At 42.1% G+C, this 26,227-nt stretch overlaps 1 protein-coding gene across 3 annotated transcripts in view; it reads left to right on the top strand.

Moving 5' to 3' along the window:
* The window catches only part of LOC110490335 (receptor-type tyrosine-protein phosphatase U), a 338,326-nt gene that overhangs the window by 182,691 nt on the left and 129,408 nt on the right, over positions 1 to 26,227 (top strand). For all 3 annotated transcript variants that reach the window (XM_021563676.2, XM_021563683.2, XM_021563669.2), the window contains exons 6-10: positions 1,634 to 1,808; positions 12,297 to 12,590; positions 15,775 to 16,092; positions 20,422 to 20,531; positions 22,377 to 22,578. In XM_021563676.2, coding sequence (XP_021419351.2) covers positions 1,634 to 1,808; positions 12,297 to 12,590; positions 15,775 to 16,092; positions 20,422 to 20,531; positions 22,377 to 22,578 — 1,099 coding nt within the window. The remainder of the gene's footprint in view (positions 1 to 1,633; positions 1,809 to 12,296; positions 12,591 to 15,774; positions 16,093 to 20,421; positions 20,532 to 22,376; positions 22,579 to 26,227) is intronic.

The raw sequence follows: 26,227 nt of genomic DNA, 5'->3' as shown, positions 1-26,227 counted from the left end.
AGCCGACATGGGTAGTGAACTTGCATCTGTAGCATCTCATTTTGCACTGTTATGCAGCATCTTAGATCGCTGCGCCAATCAGGAGGGCTATTATAATACTGTAAATGGTGTCCAGGTCAGGATAACCAAAACAATTCTTTATTAAAGACGATCAGAAAGAATGTTGGTCCTTGTTTATTAGGATCCAAAGCCATGAATGAGTGAGTCCCTCAGCTTTATGTAGGTGCCGGGCTATATGACTGTGCCATCTACTTGATAATATATACCAATATTTTGGAGGTTACTTTGTTTTAAAAAAAAAAACTAAGTGAGCAATTGTAATCTGAATAAAGGCCAAAATAATATTTGTAAAGGCCAAAATATTTATTTCTGTTTTTAGAGGGAGAGAAACGCTGGGCCAATTGTGTGCCGCCCTATGGGACTCCCAATCACGGTCGGAAGTGATACATAATAATAATAATTTTTGTTGTATTATTTGTTTTTGTTTTTTCTGTTGGATTAAACTAAAATTGCAACCGATCACGGACGGTTTTGATACAGTCAACCTAACTAAGAAATACATTTGACGATATAACTCTCCCCCTACCCCCCTTCTAGGCAAGTCTATTGTCCAGCTACCTGCTAATAGCCATAATGGTGCTGAACAATGTGACATTGTGTGTTTGAAAGAGTATTTTCCAGTAAGCAACAATTTGTTTACCTGCATTAGTCAACTTAGTTCCAATATTTCTGCAATTCAGTAATTCCCATAGTAATTCATTATGGATACATAAACATCTGCATTTTGAAAGAGTATTTTTTTAATCATTTTTTATCATCATTTTATTAACAAAATCATAAAGATGCTGATGAAGAAATACAATACTGTACAGTGTATGCTTTATCCAACATTTTGCAGTTGCATGAGGTCGCCCACACAGAGCTTTATGTAGGTGCCGAGGCTTTATGACTGTGCAATCAACTTGATTATTTAGCAGACATCACCTGCTGATATTCAGCCAACACATATATTTTAAGAATATCATGGAATATAATTGAACATTTTAGTTTCTCCATGCTTGTCTCAGAGGTGGTGGAGTTCCAGAGCTCACAGGTGTCCCTGGCATGGACTGTGACTTGGATTGTGAGATCTCATTCCAGAGCTCACAGGTGTCCCTGGCATGGACTGTGACTTGGATTGTGAGATCTCATTCCTCGCTCTATTCAACGCGTCATTTCTCAACTCTCCGCCAATGTCGTCTGGCTCTGGACCAATGCATTAGCTGTCACCCATATCTCTGCCCTCAGATGATGTTTCTCTTTCTACTGGTCTGTCTTCAATGACTCAATCTCAGTCTTCAAAGTTTGAATCTGATCCATGTGCACCTTCATCAGATGAGCAGAATGGTACCATAGATTACAGTGGCCTATCATAGAAACGGTAGATCAATTAATAATTAAAAGTGACTCCAACACACAAACGCTGCACACACATTTTACGAATCTAGGAAAACTAACTGCTTTCTTGGCAACCATGCGTTCTTTTGGTGCGGCCCATTTTCCAGCCCTTTGTCCACTGATCTCCACAGATGGTTGTCGGCATGTGTTTTTGTGTGCCTGTTTATATTTGACCCATCCTGTTTTCTCTCTCCAGAGGCACAGTGGGGACGTGACATCTACAGCCTTGGTCAAGCACCTGAGTCACCGGCGCTTTGTGGCGTCATTACAGGTGGACAGTGTGCAGTGCAACAACCAGGACCTGTACCGATGTGTCACTCAGTCCTCCAGGGGCTCTGGGGTCTCCAACTTCGCTGAACTCATCGTCAAAGGTAAATGCGCCCGCCGTCAGTCAGTGGGACGAGGCTAGGATCTCTCAATATGCTGTACTGTAGATCTATGAACCAAGGGTGAACTGAATAAAACTGATTTAGTCATGTTAATTTGTGTTAGCAAAAGCAGTAAAATTAACATTAATCAATTTACACGTCAAACACACTTGTCAGCTGTGGCATAATTTAATCAACACATGGAAGTGCTTGTTTGATATTATCATGATATTATCACCAGGTATTCCCAAACAGCGGCATGTGCAATGCCATCGGGGGTAGCCTCGATTCACTGCCAAAACTAAAATTAAATCTAGTTAAATAACAACACAATGTCAAATCCAGGTGGCCTAGTCAAATAATTAACGTCAAATCACATCAACCGTTACTCCATCACGGGAATTCAATTTACGTATGTAGCCAAACGTAGCTGCTGCTCATTCCGTTTGCTTGAAATTGGATAAAAAAGTAAGGCCCGCTGGTAGAAAAAAGTAAGTAGAGCTGGTAGAGACACACACCAGCTCTACTTGAAGTACTGCTACTACCAGCAGTACTACTCCTGCACCTGTCGATGACACATTGTTCTCCTTCCACGAGCACATCCATTGCTAGCATCAGTAATTCTACATTCGTTGTTTGCCCAGCTAGCATGGACACTGACAGTTGTGAATCTGATGCAGCCGAAGAGCTACTGCCCCCTTACCCGGGAAAGCACCGAACAACAGACAGGGATGTTGGACCATCGAAGAGGCGCAAATATAAGAACTACATTGATTTGGGGTTCACTTATATTGGGAGTATTGCATTTCCTCATCCACAGTGTGTTATATGTGCAAAAATACTATCTCACAACTCAATGAAGCCTTCACTCTTACACAGCCATTTAGAAACAAAACATGCAATTTGAAAAATATGCCACGGAAGTTTTTTGAGCGAGAATTAAGATTTTCGAGTAGTAAGACATGTATAAAAGAAACAGATACCATTCATAAAAAAGGGCTAGAAGCATTTTATATGGTGAGCTACCTAGTGGCTAGGACAGGCAAGCCCCATATTATTGTGGAGGACTTTATTCTTCCTGCTGCCGCGGATATGGCTGGGACAATGCTTGGGGAAAAGGCCAAAAGAACGAAACAGACAATGCCTTCATCAAACAACACTTTTTCACGATGCATCAGTGACATGTCAGGAGATGTTTTGAAAGAATTACTGCTTCACAAACAAGCCAGTGAATACTATGCCTTACAGCTGGATGAGTCAACAGACGTGGTGGACCTGGCACAACTCCTGGTATATGTCCGTTACATTTATGGGGGTCAATTAAGGAAGACAAGTACTTGACAGCTTTGTGACATCAAATAGATTTTGGTGGTAAAGATGTGCTGGTATATGTACTGCCCTTGGCGCAAAAGCCATGACAGGGAGACATAGTGGAGTTGTACCGCGCGTGCAAGCAGTTGCTCCCGATGGAGTTTGGGTACACTGCAGCATCCACCGAGAGGCTCTTGCTGCCAAGGGAATGCCTGACAGCTTGAAAGACATTTTGGACACGACAGTGAAAATGGTTAACTTTGTTAAAACAAGGCCCCTGAACTCACGTGTACAGTGGCTTGCGAAAGTATTCACCACCCTTGGCATTTTTCCTATTTTGGGGCCTTTACAACCTGGAATTAAAATTGATGTTTTTGGCTGGTTTGTATCATTTGATTTACACAACATGCCTACCACTTTGAAGATTCAAAATATTTTTTATTATCAAACAAGCAAGAAATGAGACAGAAAACTTGAGCATGCATAACTATTCACCCTCCACCTCCCCCCCACCCTCTCCCCAAAGTCAATACTTTGTAGAGCCATCTTTTAACAGCAATTACAGCTGCAAGTCTCTTGGGGTATGTCTCTAAGCTTTGCACATCTAACCACTGGGAGTTTTGCCCATTCTTCAAGGCAAAACTTCTCCAGTTCAAGTTGGATGGGTTCCGCTGGTGTACGGCAGCCTTTAAGTCGTACCACAGATTCTCAATTGGATGGAGGTCTGGGCTTTGACTAAGCCATTCCAAGACATTTAAATGTTTCCCCATAAACATATAGATGTTTATGTTGCTTTAGCAGTATGCTTAGGGTCATTGTCCTGCTGGAAGGTGAATCGCCGTCCCAGTCTCAAATCTCTGGAAGACTAAAACAGGTTTCCCTCAAGAATTTCCCTGTATTTAGCACCATCCATCATTCCTTCAATTCTGACCAGTTTCCCAGTCCCTGCTGAAGAAAAACATCCCAACAGCATGATGCTGCCACCACCATGCTTCACTTTGGGGATGTACTGTATTTCCAGGGTGATGAAAAGTGTTGGTTTTGCGCCAGACATAACGTTTATCTTGATTGCCATAAAGCTCAATTTTAGTCTCATCTGACCAGAGTACCTTCTTCCATATGTTTGGGGAGTCTCCCACATGCCTTTTGGCGAACACTTTAAGCAATGACTTTTTTCTGGCCACTCATCTGTAAAGCCCAGCTCTGTCGAGTGTACGGCTTAAAGTGGTCCCATGGACAGATACTCCAATCTCCCCTGTGTTGCTTTGCAGCTCCTTCAGGGTTATCTTTGGTATCTTTGTTGCCTCTCTGATTAATGATGGATTTAATGGTGCTCTGTGGGATGTTCAAAGTTTCTGATATTTTTTTTATAACCCAACCCTGATCTGTACTTCACAACTTTGTCCCTGACCTGTTTGGAGAGCTCCTTGGTCTTCATGGTGCCGCTTACTTGGTGGTGCCGCTTGCTTGGTGGTGCCTCTTGCTTAGTGGTGTTGCAGACTCTGGACCTTTCAGAACAGGTGTATGTATACTGAGATCATGTGACAGATCATGTGACACTTAGATTGAACACAGGTGGACTTTATTTAACAAATTATGTGACTTCTGAAGGTAATTGGTTGCAGCAGATCTTATTTAGGGGCTTCATAGCAAAGGAGGTGAATACATATGCACGCACCATTATCTTTTTATTTTAACATTTTTGAGTCAATATTTTTTTTTTCATTTCACCAATTTGGACTATTTTGTGTAAGGCAATTACATGAATTACAAATAAAAATCAATTTAAATTACAGGTTGTGCAGGGCTGTATTTTCTGCACTATGCAATGATATGGGCAGCGACCATGTATCAATTTTACAACATACAGAAGTGCGCTGGTTATCAAGAGACAAGTTATTGACAATTTTTTTTAAATGAGAGACGAGCTTAAAGTTTTCTTTACTGACCATTTTCGCTTGTCTCACCGTTTGCATGATGACGAGTTTCTCACACGACTGGGTCATGTTTTTTCTCGCCTGAATGATCTGAATCTAGGATTCAATGTGCGGAACAAAATGATTAAGTTGGAGCTCTTTTCTGTCTACATTAACAAGGACAACGCATAGGTCTTTCCATCATTGTATTATTTTTTTGTCTGCAAATTAACTCAAGCTTACGGACAATGTCAACTGTGAGATAGTGAAGCACCTGAGTGAGTTACGCAGGTACTTTCCTGAAACAGACCACACAAACAACTGGATTCGTTATCCCTTTCATGCCCTGCTTCTGGTCCACTTACCGATATCTGAACAAGAGAGCTTCATTGAAATTGCAACAAGCCGTTCTGCAAAGATTGAATCTAATCAGAAGCCACTGCCAGATTTCTGGATTTGGCTGCACTCAGAGTATTCTGCCTTGGAAAATCTCGCTGTTAAGACACTGATGGCCTGTGCAACCATGTACCTATGTGAAAGTGTATTCTCGGCCCTCACTAGCATGAAATGCAACAGTAATGAATATTGCTAGTTATATAATCCTTGGGAAAGTACAGTAAGAGAGTATTGTTGATGTGAGATGATATATATATTACATAAATATATAGTACTATAGACTGTCTCCCTGTGCTTCCAGAGGCTTGTGAGGCTTGCATACTTGCCTGCATTGTGTACATGCTCTGTGGAAGCATCCATGGGATGAGGCAGGAATAGACATGAGAGCCCTCTGAGAGGACAGTCAAATCAAATCAAATTGTATTTGTCACATACACATGGTTAGTAGATGTTAATGCGAGTGTAGCGAAATGCTTGTCCTTCTAGTTCCGACAATGCAGTAATAACCAACGAGTAATCTAACCTAACAATTTCACAACAGCTACCTAATACACACAAGTGTAAAGGGATGAAGAATATGTACATAAAGATATATGAATGAGTGATGGTACAGAACGGCATAAGCAAGATGCAGTAGATGGTTTTGAGTACAGCATATACAGCGGGACAAAAAAGTATTTAGTCAGCTACCAATTGTGCAAGTTTTCCCACTTAAAAAGATGAGAGAGGCCTGTAATTTTCATCATAGGTACACTTCAACTATGACAGACAAAATTAGAAAAAAAAATCCAGAAAATCACATTGTAGGATTTCTTAATGAATTTATTTGCAAATTATGATGGAAAATAAGTATTTGGTCAATAACAAAAGTTTATCTCAATACTTTGTTATATACCCTTTGTTGGCAATGACAGAGGTCAAACGTTTTCTGTAAGTTTTCACAAGATTTTCACACACTGTTGCTGGTATTTTGGCCCATTCCTCCATGCAGATCTCCTCTAGAGCAGTGATGTTTTGGGGCTGTTGCTGGGCAACACGGACTTTCAACTCCCTCCAAAGATTTTCTATGGGGTTGAGATCTGGAGACTGGCTAGGCCACTCCAGGACCTTGAAATGCTTCTTACGAAGGCACTCCTTCGTTGCCCGGGCGGTGTGTTTGGGATCATTGTCATGCTGAAAGACCCAGCCACGTTTCATCTTCAATGCCCTTGCTGATGGAAGGAGGTTTTCACTCAAAATCTCATGATACATGGTCGCATTCGTTCTTTCCTTCACACGGATCAGTCGTCCTGGTCCCTTTGCAGAAAAACAGCCCCAAAGCATGTTTTCACCCCCATACTTCACAGTAGGTATGGTGTTCTTTGGATGCAACTCAGCATTCGTTGTCCTCCAAACACCTCCAAACACGAGTTGAGTTGAGTTTTTACCAAAAAGTTATATTTTGGTTTCATCTGACCATATGACATTCTCCCAAGCTTCTTCTGGATCATCCAAATGCTCTCTAGCAAACTTCAGACGGGCCTGGACATGTACTGGCTGAAGCAGGGGGACACGTCTGGCACTGCAAGATTTGAGTCCCTGGCGGCGTAGTGAGTTACTGATGGTAGGCTTTGTTACTTTGGTCCCAGCTCTCTGCAGGTCATTCACTAGGTCCCCCCGTGTGGTTCTGGGATTTTTGCTCACCGTTCTTGTGATCATTTTGACCCGACGGGGTGAGATCTGCATGGAGCCCCAGATCGAGGGAGATTATCAGTGGTCTTGTATGTCTTCCATTTCCTAATATTTGCTCCCACAGTTGATTTCTTCAAACCAAGCTGCTTACCTATTGCAGATTCAGTCTTCCCAGCCTGGTGCAGGTCTACAATTTTGCCATAGTTTATTTTTTTTATTTTTTTATTTTACCTTTATTTAACCAGGCAAGTCAGTTAAGAACAAATTCTTATTTTCAATGACGGCCTGGGAACAGTGGGTTAACTGCCTGTTCAGGGGCAGAACGACAGATTTGTACCTTGTCAGCTCGGGGGTTTGAACTCGCAACCTTCCGGTTACTAGTCCAACGCTCTAACCACTAGGCTACCCTGCCGCCCCTAGTGGAGTTTGGAGTGTGACTGTTTGAGGTTGTGGACAGGTGTCTTTTATACTGATAACAAGTTCAAAACAGGTGCCATTAATTCAGGTAATGAGTGGAGGACAGAGGAGCCTCTTAAAGAAGAAGGTACAGGTCTGTGAGAGCCAGAAATCTTGTTTGTTTGTAGGTGACCAAATACTTATTTTCCACCATAATTTGCAAAAAAATTCATAAAAAATCCTAAAATGTGATTTTATGGATTTTTTTTCTCATTTTGTCTGTCATAGTTGAAGTGTACCTATGATGAAAATTACATGCCTCTCTCATCTTTTTAAGTGGGAGAACACGAAAAGATGCTCGACTATGCATATAATTGACAGCTTTGGAAAGAAAACACTCTGACGTTTCCAAATCTGCAATAGATATTATCTGTAAGTGTCATTTGGACGGTGGCCTCTGAAATGATTTCTGCTTTGGCAACTTGTCCTCGAAATAATGTTGGGTCTCTTCTTTCATCTTGGTGACTTCCTCTGTGAAGCGCTTGCATTTTTTACGGTGCCAGTGGAGGCACACATCGCTCAATTAAGAGAGCTTGTATTCTGAGATCATACACATTCCTCAGACCATATGTGAGTGAACAGCTCGCGGTTATCTGTTATGTTCATGTATGACTAGATAATGTGCTATTACTAGGTGTGTCCAATCAGCTGTTTGAACCCTTGATCTGCTAAAAATGTTCAGACCTGGGGGGCTCAAACCGATCCAACACGACTGGTTAGGGACAGACTACTACGTAACCGTCCGAGGGGAACAGACTCTTCCATCGCGACGTCCCCCCTAAGGCCCTTCTGCTAGCCTGCTATCCCCAGCCCGCTAGCTGTCTGAATTGCTGTGTCTCCAGCTCGCCTAGCTACCCACTGGTCCCTATGATCACTCGGCTACGCATACCTCTCTATCATGTCAATATGCCTTGTCCATTGCTGTTTTGGTTAGTGATTATTGTCTTATTTCACTGTAGAGCCTCCAGCCCTGCTCAATATGCCTTAGCTAGCCCTTTTGTTTCACCTCCCACACATGCAGTGACCTCACCTAGTCTAAATGATGTCTCTAGAGACAAAACCTCTCTCATCAGCACTCAATGCCTAGATTTTCCTCGACTGTATTCACATCCTACCATACCTTTGTCTGTACGTTATGCCTTGATTCTATTCTTCAGCGCCCAGAAACCTGCTCCTTTTACTCTCTGTTCTGAACGCACTGGACGACCAGTTCTTATAGCCTTTAGCTGTACCCTTATCCTACTCCTCCTCTGTTCCTCTGGTGATGTAGAGGTTAATCCAGGCCCTGCAGTGCCTAGCTCCACTCCCATTCCCCAGGCGCTCTCATTTGTTGACTTCTGTAACCGTAAAAGCTTTGGTTTCATGCATGTTAACCTTAGAAGCATCCTCCCCAAGTTTGTTTTATTCACTGCTTTAGCACACTCTGCCAACCCGGATATCCTAGCCATGTCTAAATCCTGGCTTAGGAAGGCCCTCAAAAACCCTGAAATTTCCATCCCTAACTATAACATTTTCCAACAAGATAGAACTGCCAAAGGTGGCGGGGTCTACTGAAAAGATAGCCTGCAGAGTTATATCATTCTACCCAGGTCTGTGCCCAAACAATTCAAGCTTCTACTTCTAAAAATCCACCTTTCCAGAAACAAGTCTTTCGCCGCTTGTTATAGACCACCTTCTGCCCCCAGCTGTGCCCTGGACACCATATGTGAATTGATTGCCCCAGATCTATCTTCAGAGATCGTACTGTTAGGTGACCTAAACTGGGACATGCTTAACACCCTAGCCATCCTACAATCTAAGCTAGATGCCCTAAATCTCATACAAATGATCAATGAACCTACCAGGTACAACCCCAAATCCATAAAAATGGGCACACTCATAGATATCATCCTGACCAACCTGACCAAATACACCTCTGCTGTCTTCAAACATGAACTCAGCGATCACTGCCTCATTGCCTGCGTCCGTAATGGGTCTGCGGTCAAACGACCACCCCTCATCACTGTCAAACGCTCCCTAAAACACATCAGTGAGCAGGCCTTTCTAATCGACCTGGCCTGGGTATCCTGGAAGGATATTGACCTCATTCCGTCAGTAGAGGATTCCTGATTATTCTTTAAATTGTGCTTCCCTCACCATCTTAAATAAGCATGCCCCATTAAAAAAATGTAGAACCAGGAACAGAAATATCCCTTGGTTCACTCCAGGCCTGACTGCCCTTGACCAGCACAAAAACATCCTGTGGCGTACTGCATTAGCATCGAATAGTCCCCGCGATATGCAACTTTTCAGGGAAGTTAGGAACCAATATACAGGTAGTTAGGAAAGCAAAGGCTAGCTTTTAAAAGCAGAAATTTGCATCCTGTAGCTCACACTCCAAAACACTGTAAAGTCCATGGAGAATAAGAGCACCTCCTCCCAGCTGCCCACTGCACTGAGGCTAGGAAACACTGTCACCACCGATAAATACATGATAATTGAGATTTTCAATAAGAACTTTTGGCCTGGCTACCCCTACCCCGGTCAACAGCCCTGCACCCCCTACAGCAACTTGCCCAAGCCTCCCCATTTCTCCTTCACCCAAATCAAGATTGCTAATGTTCTGAAAGAGTTGCAAAATCTGGATTCCTACAAATGAGCTGGGCTAGACAATCTGGACCCGCTCTTTCTAAAATTATCCGCCGCAATTGTAACCCCTATTACTAGCCTGTTCAACCTCTCTTTCGTGTCGTCTGAGATCCCCAAAGATTGGAAAGCTGCCGCGGTCATCCCCCTCTTCAAAGGGGGGGAGACACTCTAGACCCAAGCTGTTACAGATCTATTTCTATCTTACCCTGCATTTCTAAGGTCTTCAAAAGCTAAGTTAACAAACAGATCATCGACCATTTCGAATCCCACCGCTGGTCATGGGTGCACATCAGCCATGTTCATGGTCCTAAACGATATCATAACCGCCATTGATAAAAGACAATACTGTACAGCCGTATTCATCGACCTGGCCAATGCTTTCGACTCTGTCAATCACCACATTCTTATCGGCAGACTCAACAGCCTTGGTTTCTCAAATGACTGCCTCGCCTGGTTCACCAACTTCTTCTCCCACAGAGTTCAGTGTGTCAAATCGGAGGGCCTGTTTTCCGGACCTCTGGCAATTCATGGTGCCACAGGGTTAAATTCTCGGGCCAACTCTTTTCTCTGTATACATCAATGATGTCACTCTTGCTGCTGGTGATACTCTGGTCCACCTCTACGCAGACGACACCATTCTGTATACTTCTGGCCCTTCTTTGGACACTGTTTTAACTAACCTCCCAACTAGCTTAAATGCCATACATCTCTCCTTCCGTGGCCTCCAATTGCTCTTAAATGCAAGTAAAACTAAATGCATGGTCTTCAACCGATCGCTGCCTGCCCCTGCACGCCTGTCCAGCATCGCTACTCTGGGCAGTTCTGACTTAGAATATATGGACAACTACAAATACCTAGGTGTCTGGTTAGACTGTAAACTCTTCTTCCAGACTCACATTAAGCATCTCCAATCCAAAATTAAATCTAGAATGGGCTTCCTATTTCGCAACAAAGCATCCTTCAGTCATGCTGCCAAACATACACACGTAAAACTGACAATCCTGCCTGTCCTTGACTTCGACGATGTCATTTACAAAATAGCCTCCAACACTCTACTCAGCAATTTGGATGCAGTCTATCACGGTGCCATCCGCTTTGTCACCGAAGCCCCATATACTACCCACCACTGCGACCTGTATGCTCTCGTTGGCTGGCCCTCGCTTCATATTCATCTCCAAACCCACTGGCACCAGGTCATCTACAAGTCTTTGCTAGGTAAAGGTATCTCAGCTCACTGGTCACCATAGCAGCACGCGCTCCAGCAGGTATATTTCACTGGTCACCCCAAAAGCCAATTCCTCCTTTGGCCACCTTTCCTACCTGTTTTCTGCTGCCAATGACTGGAACGAATTGCAAAAATAACTGAAGCTGGAGACTCATATCTCCCTCACTAACTTTAAGCATCAGCTGTCAGAGCAGCTCACAGAACATTGCACCTGTACATAGACCATCTGTAAATAACCCATCCAACTACCTCATCCCCATATTGTTATTTGTTTTTTGCTCCTTTGTACCCCAGTATCTCTACTTGCACATTCACCTTCTGCACATCTATCACTCCAGTGTTTATTTGCTAAATTATAATTACTTAGCCACTATGGCCTATTTATTGCCTTACTACCTCCCTCGTCTTACTTCATTTGCACACACTGTATATAGATTTTTTTTATTGTGTTATTGACTGTACGTTTGTTTATTCCGTGTGTAACTCTGTTGTTGTTTGTGTCGCACTGCTTTGCTTTATCTTGGCCAGGTTGCAGTTGTAAATGAGAACTTGTTCTCAACTGGCCTACCTTGTTAAGTAAAGGTGAAATAAAAAATAATAAAAAATAAAAAAAATAGGTTATGGATGTAGTAAAAGGAGGCCTATTTAAAGTAAAAGGCCTCCTATTTAGAGTAAAAGGATGAATAAAGCTGATAAGCATGTTGTAATAAGACTGATTAGCAATAGTATATAGTACTTTTAAGTACAGTGGAATGCAGTTGAACCCCTTCCGACCAACATAGTCCTCAAATGTCACATAATGGATGGAAGATATACAGCTACAGTGTATAGAAGCAATAATAACATTTAAATAAACTCACAGCCTCCAATCCTGTCTTCTTCCCACAGTTCCCCCCTCCCCTATCGCGCCCCCACAGCTGCTGAGAGCGGGCTCCACATATCTGATCATCCAGCTCAACACCAACTCCATCCTGGGAGATGGCCCTATTATCAGGAAGGAGATTGAGTACCGGGCCAGCCAATCACCTTGGTCCGAGGTCCATGGGGTCAACATGGTCACCTACAAGCTGTGGCACCTGGACCCAGACACGGAGTATCACATAAGTGTGTTGCTGACCCGGCCCGGAGAGGGCGGCACCGGGCCACCTGGACCACCCCTCGTCAGCAGGACTAAGTGTGCAGGTGAGGGTCTGGGCGGTGTGACAAGGTTGTACAGTATGTGACATTCTCATAGTTGGCAGTGTTTGGTAAACCAGAATATTTTGGTAATACATGTTATTAACCACTTGCAAATCCTTGATAAAATCTTACCATACCATATCATACTTTTAAAGCCACATACCTTATGAAATGATTTGCAATTTTTATTGTAAGATAATTCTAGTTTTCTTGGTCTTGGTATGTTTCTAGTCTTGATAAATAGAGGGAAATGTATCACTCTACAAGCTGTTTGCTTCCTCTGTGGATTTTTCCTCCGAAAATTCAGAAACTCTCCTCATATCTTTTGGTCATTTTAGAGAGAATATTTCTTAATTCTATTCAAAGTACAGATGCCCAACAGCTAGACGCTCAGACATTATTTAATCTCAGAGTAATTGCTCATTATATTGTGGAATAACAGACCGTGGACTGTGGCGATAATGTGGCAAAATTGTATTCCAGACTGAAATCTCTGTGAGATTGAGAGGTGGTCTTTGTAAAAATATAATTTGTGCTGGAAGAAAACAACTAACACGCACATACACACACACACACACAAGCACGGACACTCAACCACAAAATTCATGCATATTTTCTGTGGGCATTTGTCCCATGTCTTCTACAGTCATCAGTCTAATATGCACAGCGATCTCTTCACACCACAAACCATCTCTCACACCCCCCCTCCCTGTTCCACCAACCATAGCCTCCATGTCCTCTCTCTGATGACACATTAAGTAGAAGTAGAGATACACAAGGAAAATGTTTTTATATTTTCAAAGTCATAGAGAGGGAATGTTATAGTTGTGAAGTGAGAGGATGCACACACTGTTCTAATGTAAATGTATTTTAGTGGCACCATTGTATCCTGTCTGTCATGTTTTTTTCCCTCCAGGTAATTTGCATACTGATAGTAACTCCCAATAACTGTCTCAGATATCAAAGCCTGACCTCTTGCCCTGTAATTTCCCAAGCTGTTGTTTTCACAACATACGGGTTAGGTTGTTGTCTACTTGTTTGTTCTGTTGGTGGCCTCACCCTGATTCACACACCTTCACATACTCCTCGTCCATCACTAGGTCCACCCTCCATGATTCTCTAATCACCACCTGGACACCCTTGAGTTCCTTTGACCCCTGTCCCCCAGACCATCTGGTCCAGATCCCACACTGACCCCACACTTCATCATTGCATTATGATCCTCCTCACCTTTGTTGGGCTGCTTAGGTCTAAGCATAAAGAAATGTATGGTCTGGTCACAGTGGGTATCTATGGGAGTGTGCTAGTTACCAGAGTGAACAGATGGGAGGCTTGGACCCTCTGGGTGTTATTCTGACTAAAGTGAATTTCTGACCTATGTAGTGTAGCCCGGACGTCCTCCTGTGAGTACTGTAAAACTAATGGCCGTGAATATGAACATGGTCTCCGCCCGCCTCTGATGGCCAGCCAGGTGTGCTTGATGAGCCATCACTGTGATTATCAGCAGGGCTGCATTATCGTAGCTCTAAATCCCTCAAGTAAATCACAGAGGAGACAAGTTATTTCCAAACCACGTTAATAGGCTTCCACCTGCTACTGGGTCACTGAGCCTTCTGGAGAGCCCCCTGCCACCAAACCTCTCTGCTGAGAGAGGGGCTTTATGCCGATGCCCAACTAAAATTAGGAACATTACAGAGAGTGCTCATGCCTTTCACAGCTCGTCTTCCTCGCCCATCATGTCAGGCCTCTCTGTCAGCATCTTGCTTCATTCCTCCTTCATCTCCCATCTCCCCTGTGGTTAAGTCTCCACAGACTCCCTACACAGCTTAGCACCAACCCAGGCCAAGGACAACCCTGTCCACAGTTAATCCCATGGATCAGTATTAGTGGGAGTAATAAACCAGAAGCTCTCCCCTTCTTTTCCTCTCACTATAACGTGAGGAATAAGCATGTCGCTCTGGGCCATGTTGGGGATACTGCAACCCTTCTCCGAAGGCTGCCAGGGAGTGTGCGTTGCACACAGTCGAGCGTGGCATGCAGGCAAATAGACTGGGCAAGAGGAAGGGTGTTGGCACAAAAGTCAAATTTGATGAAAATCCACAATGGGCACACTGTGGCCTCTTCTGTGTTTTTTTTCTTCAGTTCATCAGTTTAAAGCCCCTCTTTATTTAGCTTTGAGACTGTGCAGACTATCAATTACACCAGAAAGACAATCCTCAATCAAATTGAACAATTGTTCAAACATTTCCTGCCACGTCTAATGTACCACTACTTGATTACCCAGCCCACATATTTTTCTGCTATCATAAACTAATGTCCAGAACAATGCAGTGGTCATGCTTCCTTCTAGACCGAAATGCAAAAAAAAAAAAAAATTGGAAAGTAAATAGGTGACTGTGGAGAGGCTTAAGTTTAGATTGCCATATCATGAAATTCTGTTTCAGTGAGAAAGATAATGAAAAGGAAGGGATAAATGGATAAACTTCAGGGAGAGGTATGATGAATAGAAAGGGATACAGAGATAAATATCCGCAAGAAAGAGATGCCCTTTTGAGTGGTGAGTTAGTGTGTGTGCATGTGCCTGTTTGTGCTCGTATGTGTCCTTGCATATTTAGAGAGATTCGCGCCATTAGTCACGAATCCCTATTAAAAGAACAAAGCAATACAATACATTATGTGGAATACTGTTTGACAAAAAGGCATCAATAATGTGCTGTGACAAATGCCTCCATTGGTAGTGTGTTGCTGAGATTGGCCTTGGCTCACCCCTGTAGCCTGTATCTCTTACTGCAACACTGACTGGCTTTGTGCTTGAAGGCACAGAAGCTTCTCAGTACCTCTGTATCCCTCTAGCTGTCTCTCCCGAGGGAGGAATAGAAAGACGAGGCTTTAGTTCTCTCTGCTTTAGTCAAAAGAAACAGTGTTGACCCCAAACCCAGCAGTGACCAGAAGTAACTGGGTGACTACTAAAAACAAGCAGCCTTTCGAAAATGTCCTAGCAATAAAGATAACTGGCGGATTTTGTAATTTACACTGTGTTTAAACAGTTTTTATTTAAGCTTTATTTAACCAGGTTAGTCTCTTGAGATAAAAACATGTTTTTCAAAAGAAGACCTGGACCTAGTTGATAACATTCCATTCTCTCTCTTCCTTTCCCTCCCTTCCTCCTGCCTTCCCTCTTTAATAGAACCCACACGGGCCTTGCGAAGTCTCACAGCTTCAGAGATCCAGTCCAGGCAGCTGACCCTGCAGTGGGAGACGCTGGCCTACAACTTGACCCGCTGCCACACCTACTCTGTGTCCCTGTGCTACCGCTATGCCACCGCAGGGGGCGGCGGTGGGCACAACACTACTGTGCGTGAGTGCCTGGCGGTTGAGCACAATGCCTCACGCTTCACCCTGCGTGACCTGCCGGCCTACCACTCCATCCAGGTCCGTTTGGCGCTCGCCAACCCTGAGGGCAAGAAGGAGGGTCGGGAGGTCACCTTCCAGACTGAAGAGGACAGTAAGTGATGGGATAATGTTGGAGACATATACTGTACGTAGGAGCTCATACAGGGTACCTATTCATAGAAACCAGAATAACATGGGGGAATGTTTGAGACATAAAAAGGAACTGATACGTACAGGGCACATTTTCATAGGAAGTAGAATGATCGGAACCGTCTTGTGTTAGAGTGCCCTAATTGGCTGCTTTCCAACCACCTCACATGGCTGTTTACCTTCTTAATCCCTTCTTCCCAGTAAGAAACACTTGGCTGTTTTAGTGACAGACTGTTCAGGGATCACTTTGGTGATCAAAATAACCGAAAGTACCTAGGGAGTCATCCCTCTCCAGAGGGTATTATCTCTGCTCTAAATTCATATTTGTGTTAACAAATTAACAAAAATAATGCCGTGAAAAATGGGAAAAAAATCTAGCTATCTATACAGTGGGGATTGATAACACTGGGTCAGTCAACATCAGTAGCTACAGTTTGATTGAAGGGATTCATAACTATCATGGTTCGTCTCCTGTCCCATGCGGTTGTGTCTCAGTAGACTAGAATAAAAGCATTGTGACCATCTCCAAGAGGCTGCATCAGCATACCAAAGGATCCATCTCATTTCTCAAATGAAAATGAAGCCAGAGAGAAAGGATTTTCCCCCATATCTCTCAATATATTCCTTTTGAGCCAAGGCAGCCAACAGCCTCTGTGCATTGCAGATGCCTGGCTGAAGATCAAATATATATTTCCATTAAAAAGAAACTAAACGAACGCACTGTTTTCACACCAAAGGGAGAAAGAAAAAAAGTGTGTGAGATAGCGAATGAGAATGAGAGAAAAAGAGAGGGAGAGAGACTAATGGGGATTGTGGTCTGGAATAGAAAACCACAGTGCACAGAGGATACTATCAAAACAGTTAGCTTTGTTTTTATAGGGATGTCTATAGGCCAGGCTTCCCCTGGTGTCCAGGCCAGACAGAGTTTTAACAGCATTCAGCATTTATACTAAGGAATGTCATCACTGGCCATCAGCTGAGGATGCATTTAATCACCACTATTTCATGGAGGTATTTTGATATTTTGAAGGCATAAGACTGAACAATAGAAATGCCCTGTCCACTATAGTACAATAATTATATTTGTATATATTTTTCTGAGCCAATTGCAATTTTCCTAAGTCCTTTTCTGTGGCACCTGACCACACGTCTGAACAGTAGTCAAGGTGCGACAAAACTAGGGCCTGTAGGACCTGCCTTGTTGATAGTGTTGTTAAGAATGCAGAGCATCGCTTTATTATAGACAGACTTCTCCACATCTTAGCTACAACTGCATCAATATGTTTTGACCATGACAGTTTACAATCTAGTGTTACTCCAAGCAGTTTAGTCATCTCAACAGCTCAATTTCCACATTATTTATAACAAGATTTAGTTGAGGTTTAGGGTTAGTGAGTGTTTTGTTCCAAATACTGTGCTTTTAGTTTTATAAATATTTAGGGCTAACTTATTCCTTGCCACCCACTCTGAAACTAACTACAGCTCTTTGTTGAGTGTTGCAGTCATTTCAGTTGCTGTAGTAGCTGACGTGTATAGTGTTGAGTCATCCACGTACATAGAAACTCTGGCTTTACTCAGTCAGTGGCATGTCATTAGTAAAGATTGAAAAAAGTAAGGGGCCTAGACAGCTGCCCTGGGGAATTCCTGATTCTACCTGGATTATGTTGGAGAGGCTTCCATTAATGAACACCCATTGTGTTCTGTTAGACAGATCACTATTTATCCACATTATAGCCGAGGGTGTAAAGCCATAACACATACGTTTTCCAGCAGCAGACTATGATCAATAATGTCAAAGCTGCACTGAAGTCTAACAAGACAGCCCCCACAATAATTGTATCATCAATTTCTCTCAGTCAATCATCAGTCATTTGTGTAAGTGCTGTGCTTGTTGAGTGTCCTTCCATATAAGCATGCTGAAATTATGTTGTCAATTTGTTTACTGTAAAATAGCATTGTATCTGGTCAAACACAATTTTTTTCCAGAAGTTTACTAAGGGGTTGGTAACAGGCTGATTGGTCGGCTATTTGAGCCAGTAAAGGGGACTTTACTATTCTTGGGTAGTGGAATGACTTTAGCTTCCCTCCAGGCCTGAGGGCACATGCTCTCTAGTAGGCTTACATTGAAGATGTGTCAAATAGGAGTGGCAATATCGTCTTCTATTATCCTCAGTAATTTTCCATTGTTGATAGACGGCAATAATTTTTTCACCTCTTCCACACTGACTTTACGGAATTCGTAAATTTCATGATTTGGTCCAATATACTTGGATGTGTCGTGTCAGTATTTGTTGCTAGCATGTCATCCCTAAATTTGCTTATCTTGCCAATGAAAAAGTCATTAATGCAGTTTGCAATATCAGTGGGCTTTGTGCCGAATTGGCTTTTTTCCCAAAATGTCATTTAAGGTGCCCCAAAGCTTTTTACTATCATTCTTTATATCATTTATCTTTGCTTCATAGTGTAGTTTATTTTTATTTCGTTTAGCGATTGATTTCTCAATTTGCAGTACGTTTGCCAATCAGTTGGGCTGCCAGACTTAATTGCCATACCTTTTGCCTCATCTCTCTCAACCATACAATTTTTTAAATCCTCATCAATTCAAGGGGATTTAACAGTTTTTACAGTCATTTTATTAATGGTTGCATGCTTATTAGTAACTGGAATAAGTAGTTTCATAAATGTGTCAAGTGCAGTGTCTGGTTGCTCCTCAATACACACCACAAACCAGCAAATATTATTTACATCATCAACATAAGAATCACTACAAAAGTTGTTACAGTATATGACCTCTTATACACTATATTAGGCCACGACTTTGGAAATTTGGTTTTCCTAGATATTGCTATCATCTGCAGCGTTAGTAAGAATGTGATCAATACACGTTGATGATTTAATTCCTGTGCTGTCTGTAACTATCCTGGTATGTTGACTGACAACCTGATCCAGGTTGCAGGTACTGGTTACAGATTAAAGTTTTTTCCCGAGTGGGCATCTTGATGATAGCAAGTCAATATTTAAATCACCCAGAAAATATACTTATCTGTTGATATCACATACATTATCAAGCATTTCACACATCTTATCCAGATACCGACTATTAGCCCTTGGTGGTCTATAGCAGTTTACCACAAGAATGGGATTTAGGTGAGGCAGATTAACCTGTAGCCACATTACTTCAACAGTATTTAACATTAGATCGTCTCTAAGCTTTACAGGAATGTGGTTCTGAATATAGACCGCAACACTGCCTCCGTTGGCATTTCTGTCTTTTCGGTAGATGTTATAACCATGTATTGCTACCACTGTATCATCAAAGGTATCATCTAAATGAGTTTCAGAGATAGTCAGAATATGAATGTCATCTGTGTACAAGCAAGTTATTGACCTCATGGACCTTGTATCTTATTCTACATATGTTAAAATGGGTTAATTTTAGCACTTTTCTGGGTTGCTTGATTGTTTTTAATGCTTTCCTGGGAAGCTTATCAGACGTAGACTTACTCATGTTATTTACATTGGAGCTGAGGTTTTCCTACTATTGCACACCGCCACAGTACTAAAAGTGTAACTCTGGTTTATAGGCTCATGATTACTGCTTACAATAGCTGTAGGATGAACAGATGTATTCAGTGCAATTAGGCGTACATACATTAAATTACTTACATTGTGTTTGCCAATGCCCCTAAGATCATGTACATTTGATGCAGCGTTGTGACGACTCATTGTCACAATGGTAGGGATTAATTGAGCTGGTCTTGGATCATTTACTAGTCATTGTTTCAATGCAACCTCGAAATGTGTAGACAGAGTCCAGGAGCCAAGATGATTTGGATAGACACAATCATTCCTGAAGAGCATCTTCTGTTCCCAGAAGGTGTCAAAGTTATCAATAAAAGTGACTCCAGCAGAGCTACAATAGTTTTCATGTCAGACTCCGTACTCAAAGAAATGTATTTCGGGGTCTCTATATCATGTAATATGAACCTCACCCTCATGATGATAGTATGAACCTGATCAGTCTGAATTGATTGTAAGTACTTGATAATGATTACTCTACTTCAGTGGTTTTATATCCATCAATCATCTCCTATTCTCTTTGCTTGTACACTCTCTGACTGACACAAAATATAGTCCTTTATGTCCTACTTGATGCAGAATTCTCCGTTCTAAGGCTAACATTGTAAGAGGAACTCAGTGACATTCACCACTGAATATGATATTGACATTATGAGATACTTGCCATGATTTTACAGCTTCAATTGCCTGACATGTTGCTTGTTTCCAATAGTTCCCGGTGGCATCACCCCTGAATCGCTGACCTTCACCCCCCTGGAAGACATGATCTTCCTCAAGTGGGAGGAGCCAGTGGAACCCAATGGTCTCATCACCCAATACGAGGTAAATCAAATCTATTTATATAGCCCTTCTTACATCAGCTGATATCTCAAAGTGCTGTACAGAAAGAGAAGGATGCTTCCCACTCTGCTCGATGCCCTCCAATCATCTTCCTCTAAACATCTCCTCCCAAAATTGACCCTCATAAATTGACCCTGACCCTCATATCCTATTTTGTAGTTTGTAGTAATTGATTGGTGTAGTTTAGGTCAGCAAGAGCAGTGTCACAGGCATTGATTAGCACAGGTAAGTTGTAGGAGAGAAATGTCACAGAACTTTTCAAACAGAGTTAGAAACAAGGACAGAACAATAGCTATATTTTACAGGTGGATGTTAATTGACGCAATAGACACAACACAGCTGTTTGACGTTAAGAATACAGGCAGAAGCTACAGTACATATCAGCCTCTATATATATGTGGTTGTGTATGGCATTTTTTTACAAGCTCATAGTCCATCCCCAGAGCGCTGTCTGTTTCTCTCCGCTCATCTAACAATACATCTAGAGCTAGCAAATAGTCTGGCACATTGTCACCAAGAGAAGTTAAGAAAAATATTTATCAGCATATACTGTAGCACTGCCATGCATCATCACATTTTTCACCCTCATTTATTAGCACTAATTTATTCATGCTAATTTTGTCTTCACCTATGGTAGGGGCTCATTACAGTATTACCTATACCAGCCTCAAGCTTTCACCCAGCCCTCTCTATTTCAATGTCATCTCAAGGAGGAATGGGATTTGTGGTTTGACATATAAAGTGGATGGATTTTCTTCCAGTAGCGTCCTGATCTCTCTGAGCTGACAAAGAGAGCTTTAGACAGAGCCGCAGAAGGAATCCTCTTAATTTCTCTCCCATTAAAGCTTTGACCAGTCTCCCTGAGCCCATCAATCGCCATAACTCCAGCCTCACAAGCCCCTCCTTGGTCCTCTTTGCTCTTTCTGAAAGCTATTATCTGCTTTTTTGTTGGCTTTTTTATGAGGAACACATCTGTGTGTACTGTGTACAGTCATTGGCTGTCTTCACAGTTACCATGCCTGCATGGGCATATCGTGCTCTTAAAATAATCTGCATAGTCAATAGTTTGGTTCAAGTCAGTGGGAAGCAAGGCGTGTCTGTGTTATTTAACATTCCCAGTTTTTACATTACTCTCTGACGCCACATGGGTGGAATCCCATAAGACAGTTTGACTCGTGGGGAAAAAATTGCTTCCAACAGCATCAATATTTCACACAGAACACATTTCCATATTAGCATGAATGTCCTTCAGGCTTGACCATTATGAATGGATGAGCAAGCCAAACAAAATCATTAACATCTTGTTATTGTTGGGAAATCTGTAAACACACAAAACAATAACGGTTTGAAAATGATTCTGCTTTCATGAAAAAATAACAGCATTACACTGGACTGGATCACATTTCCTGCTGCTACTATTTCTGTCACTTTATTTCTAGTTATATGTACATGTCTACCTCAATTACCTTGTACCCCTGCACATCGACTCAGTGTAGCCAAGTTATATACTTATATACTATTATTACTTTTATTATTACATGTTTTACTTTTCTATTATTTCTCTATTTTCTTACTCTCTGCATTGTACACACTGTGTTGTTTACTAAGCACGTGATTAATACAATTTGATTTGAAAAGCAACATTACCATTAAGTACATTGACTTAGAGCAGAAGCACAATTTTCAAAGTCAGATGTGAATCCTCAGAGAAAATCAATTGAACAAAAGTTAAAAGGTAGTTGCTCCACAAAGTAAATAACTCCTGTTCTCAGAAATAATTGCTATATGAATCATTCTGGTGTCTTTTTTGTATTTATCTGTCCACAGATCAGCTATCAGAGCATTGAGTCGTCTGACCCAGGCATCAATGTGCCAGGACCTAGGAGAACAGTGTCGAAGCTGAGGAACGAGACCTATCACATGTTCTCCAACCTTCACCCTGGCACTACATATCTGATTTCTGTCCGTGCTCGCACAACCAAGGGCTTCGGCCAGACCGCCCTAACTGAGATCACCACCAACATTTCTGGTGAGTGTCGATGTGTGTGTACAACTGCAGGTGTATGTGTTCACACTTGAATGTTTGTCTATCCATTTGCATTGAGGATCCCTGGGGTCCAGCAACATTAAGGCAGTTTCTAACCTTTATTTAACTAGGCAAGTCAGTTAAGAACAAATTCTCATTTACAATGACGGCCTACCGGGGAACAGTGGGCAGAACGACAGATTCTTATCCTGTCAGCTCGGGGATTCGATCCAGGAACCTTTCGGTTACTGGCCCAACTAGGCTACCTGCTGCCCCATTTACAGTGCATTCGGAAAGTTTTCAGACCCCTTCCCAGCATTATTCAAAAATGGATTACATGTATTTTTTCGTCATCAATCTACAGACAATACAATGACAATCAAAAACAGGTTTTAAGAAATGTTGGCAAATGTATTAAATATAAAAAACAGACATACAGTGCCTTGCGAAAGTATTCGGCCCCCTTGAACTTTGCGACCTTTTGCCACATTTCAGGCTTCAAACATAAAGATATAAAACTGTATTTTTTTGTGAAGAATCAACAACAAGTGGGACACAATCATGAAGTGGAACGACATTTATTGGATATTTCAAACTTTTTTAACAAATCAAAAACTGAAAAATTGGGCGTGCAAAATTATTCAGCCCCCTTAAGTTAATACTTTGTAGCGCCACCTTTTGCTGCGATTACAGCTGTAAGTCGCTTGGGGTATGTCTCTATCAGTTTTGCACATCGAGAGACTGACATTTTTTCCCATTCCTCCTTGCAAAACAGCTCGAGCTCAGTGAGGTTGGATGGAGAGCATTTGTGAACAGCAGTTTTCAGTTCTTTCCACAGATTCTCGATTGGATTCAGGTCTGGACTTTGACTTGGCCATTCTAACACCTGGATATGTTTATTTTTGAACCATTCCATTGTAGATTTTGCTTTATGTTTTGGATCATTGTCTTGTTGGAAGACAAATCTCCGTCTCAGTCTCAGGTCTTTTGCAGACTCTATCAGGTTTTCTTCCAGAATGGTCCTGTATTTGGCTCCATCCATCTTCCCATCAATTTTAACCATCTTCCCTGTCCCTGCTGAAGAAAAGCAGGCCCAAACCATGATGCTGCCACCACCATGTTTGACAGTGGGGATGGTGTGTTCAGCTGTGTTGCTTTTACGCCAAACATAACGTTTTGCATTGTTGCCAAAAAGTTCAATTTTGGTTTCATCTGACCAGAGCACCTTCTTCCACATGTTTGGTGTGTCTCCCAGGTGGCTTGTGGCAAACTTTAAACAACACTTTTTATGGATATCTTTAAGAAATGGCTTTCTTCTTGCCACTCTTCCATAAAGGCCAGATTTGTGCAATATATGACTGATTGTTGTCCTATGGACAGTCTCCCACCTCAGCTGTAGATCTCTGCAGTTCATCCAGAGTGATCATGGGCCTCTTGGCTGCATCTCTGATCAGTCTTCTCCTTGTATGAGCTGAAAGTTTAGAGGGACGGCCAGGTCTTGGTAGATTTGCAGTGGTCTGATACTCCTTCCATTTCAATATTATCGCTTGCACAGTGCTCCTTGGGATGTTTAAAGCTTAGGAAATATTTTTGTATCCAAATCCGGCTTTAAACTTCTTCACAACAGTATCTCGGACCTGCCTGGTGTGTTCCTTGTTCTTCATGATGCTCTCTGCGCTTTTAACGGACCTCTGAGACTATCACAGTGCAGGTGCATTTATACGGAGACTTGATTACACACAGGTGGATTGTATTTATCATCGTTAGTCATTTAGGTCAACATTGGATCATTCAGAGATCCTCACTGAACTTCTGGAGAGAGTTTGCTGCACTGAAAGTAAAGGGGCTGAATAATTTTGCACGCCCAATTATTCAGTTTTTGATTTGTTAAAAAAGTTTGAAATATCCAATAAATGTCGTTCCACTTCATGATTGTGTCCCACTTGTTGTTGATTCTTCACAAAAAAAATACAGTTTTCTATCTTAATGTTTGAAGCCTGAAATGTGGCAAAAGGTCGCAAAGTTCAAGGGGGCCGAATACTTTCGCAAGGCACTGTATCTTACTTACATAAGTATGCAGACCCTTTGCAATGATACAACATTTTTTGCTCAGATGCATCCTATTTCCATTGATCAGAGAAGTTTCTACAACTTGATGGGAATCTACCTGTGGTAAATTAAATTGATTGGACGTAATTTGGAAGGGCACACACCTGTCTATATAAGTTCCCACAGTCAACAATGCATGTCAGAGCAAAAACCAAGTCATGAGGTCGAATGAATTGTGCGTAGAGCTCCAAGACAGGATTGTGTCGAGGCACAGATCTGGTGAAGGGTACCAACACATTTATGCAGCATTGAAGGTCCCCAAGAAGACAGTGTCCTCCATCATTCTTAATGGAAGAAGTTTGGAACCTTCCTAGAGCTGGCCACCCGGCCAAACTGAGCAATTGAGGGAGAAGTGCCTTGCTTAGGGAGGTGACGAAGAACCCGATAGTCACTCTGACAGAGCTCCAGAGTTCCTCTGTGGAAATGGGAGAACCTTCCAGAAGGGCAACCATCTCTGCAGCACTCCACCAAAGGACTCTCATACCAAGAGAAACAAGATTAACCTCTTGAACCTCTGGGGGCAGTATTTCATTTTTGGATGAAAAACGTTCCCGTTTTAAGCGCAATATTTTGTCACGAAAAGATGCTCGACTATGCATATCAGCTATCAGCTGATAAGCTTTGGAAAGAAAACACTCTGACGTTTCCAAATCTGCAAAGATATTGTCTGTGAGTGCCCCAGAACTGATGCTACAGGCGAAACCAAGATTAAACTTCAAACTGGAAGTGAGCAAAAATTCTGAGGCGCTGTTTTCCATTGTCTCCTTATATGGCTGTGAATGCGACAGGAATGAGCTTACACTTTCTGCCGTTTCCCCAAGGTGTCGGCAGCATTGTGACGTATTTGTAGGCATATCATTGGAAGATTGACCATAAGAGACTACATTTACCAGGTGTCCGCCTGGTGTCCTGCGTCGAAATTGGTGCGCAAACGCCAGGTGCAAGTATTTTTCCATTTGATAGAGAGGAGAAACCAGACTTCCACGAACGATATATCATCGAAGAGATATGTGAAAAACACCTTGAGGATTGATTCTAAACAACGTTTGCCATGTTTCAGTCGATATTATGGAGTTAATTTTGAAAAAAGTTCGGCGTTTTGATGACTGAATTTTCGTTTTTTTTTGGTAGCCAAACGTGATGTACGAAACGGAGCGATTTCTAATACACAAAGAATCTTTTTGGAAAAACTGAAAATTTGCTATCTATCTGAGAGTCTCCTCATTGAAAACATCCGAAGTTCTTCAAAGGTAAATTATTTTATTTGAGTGCTTTTCTTGTTTTTGTGAAAATGTTGCCCGTTCAATGCTACGCTAAATGCTACGCTAGTTATCAATACTGTTACACAAATGCTTGTTTTGCTATGGTTGAAAAGCATATTTTGAAAATCTGAGATGACAGTGTTGTTAACAAAAGGCTAAGCTTCAGAGCTAGCATATTTATTTCATTTCATTTGCGATTTTCATGAATAGTTAACGTTGAGTTATGGTAATGAGCTTGAGGCTGTACTCACGATCCCGGATCCGGGATGGCTAGTATCTGG

The sequence above is a fragment of the Oncorhynchus mykiss genome, chromosome 2, assembly GCF_013265735.2.
Source record: "Oncorhynchus mykiss isolate Arlee chromosome 2, USDA_OmykA_1.1, whole genome shotgun sequence".
Taxonomy (NCBI): Eukaryota; Metazoa; Chordata; class Actinopteri; order Salmoniformes; family Salmonidae; genus Oncorhynchus; species Oncorhynchus mykiss.
The sequence above is the reverse complement of the archived record's forward strand: the minus strand, read 5'-3'. Positions and strand labels throughout refer to the sequence as shown.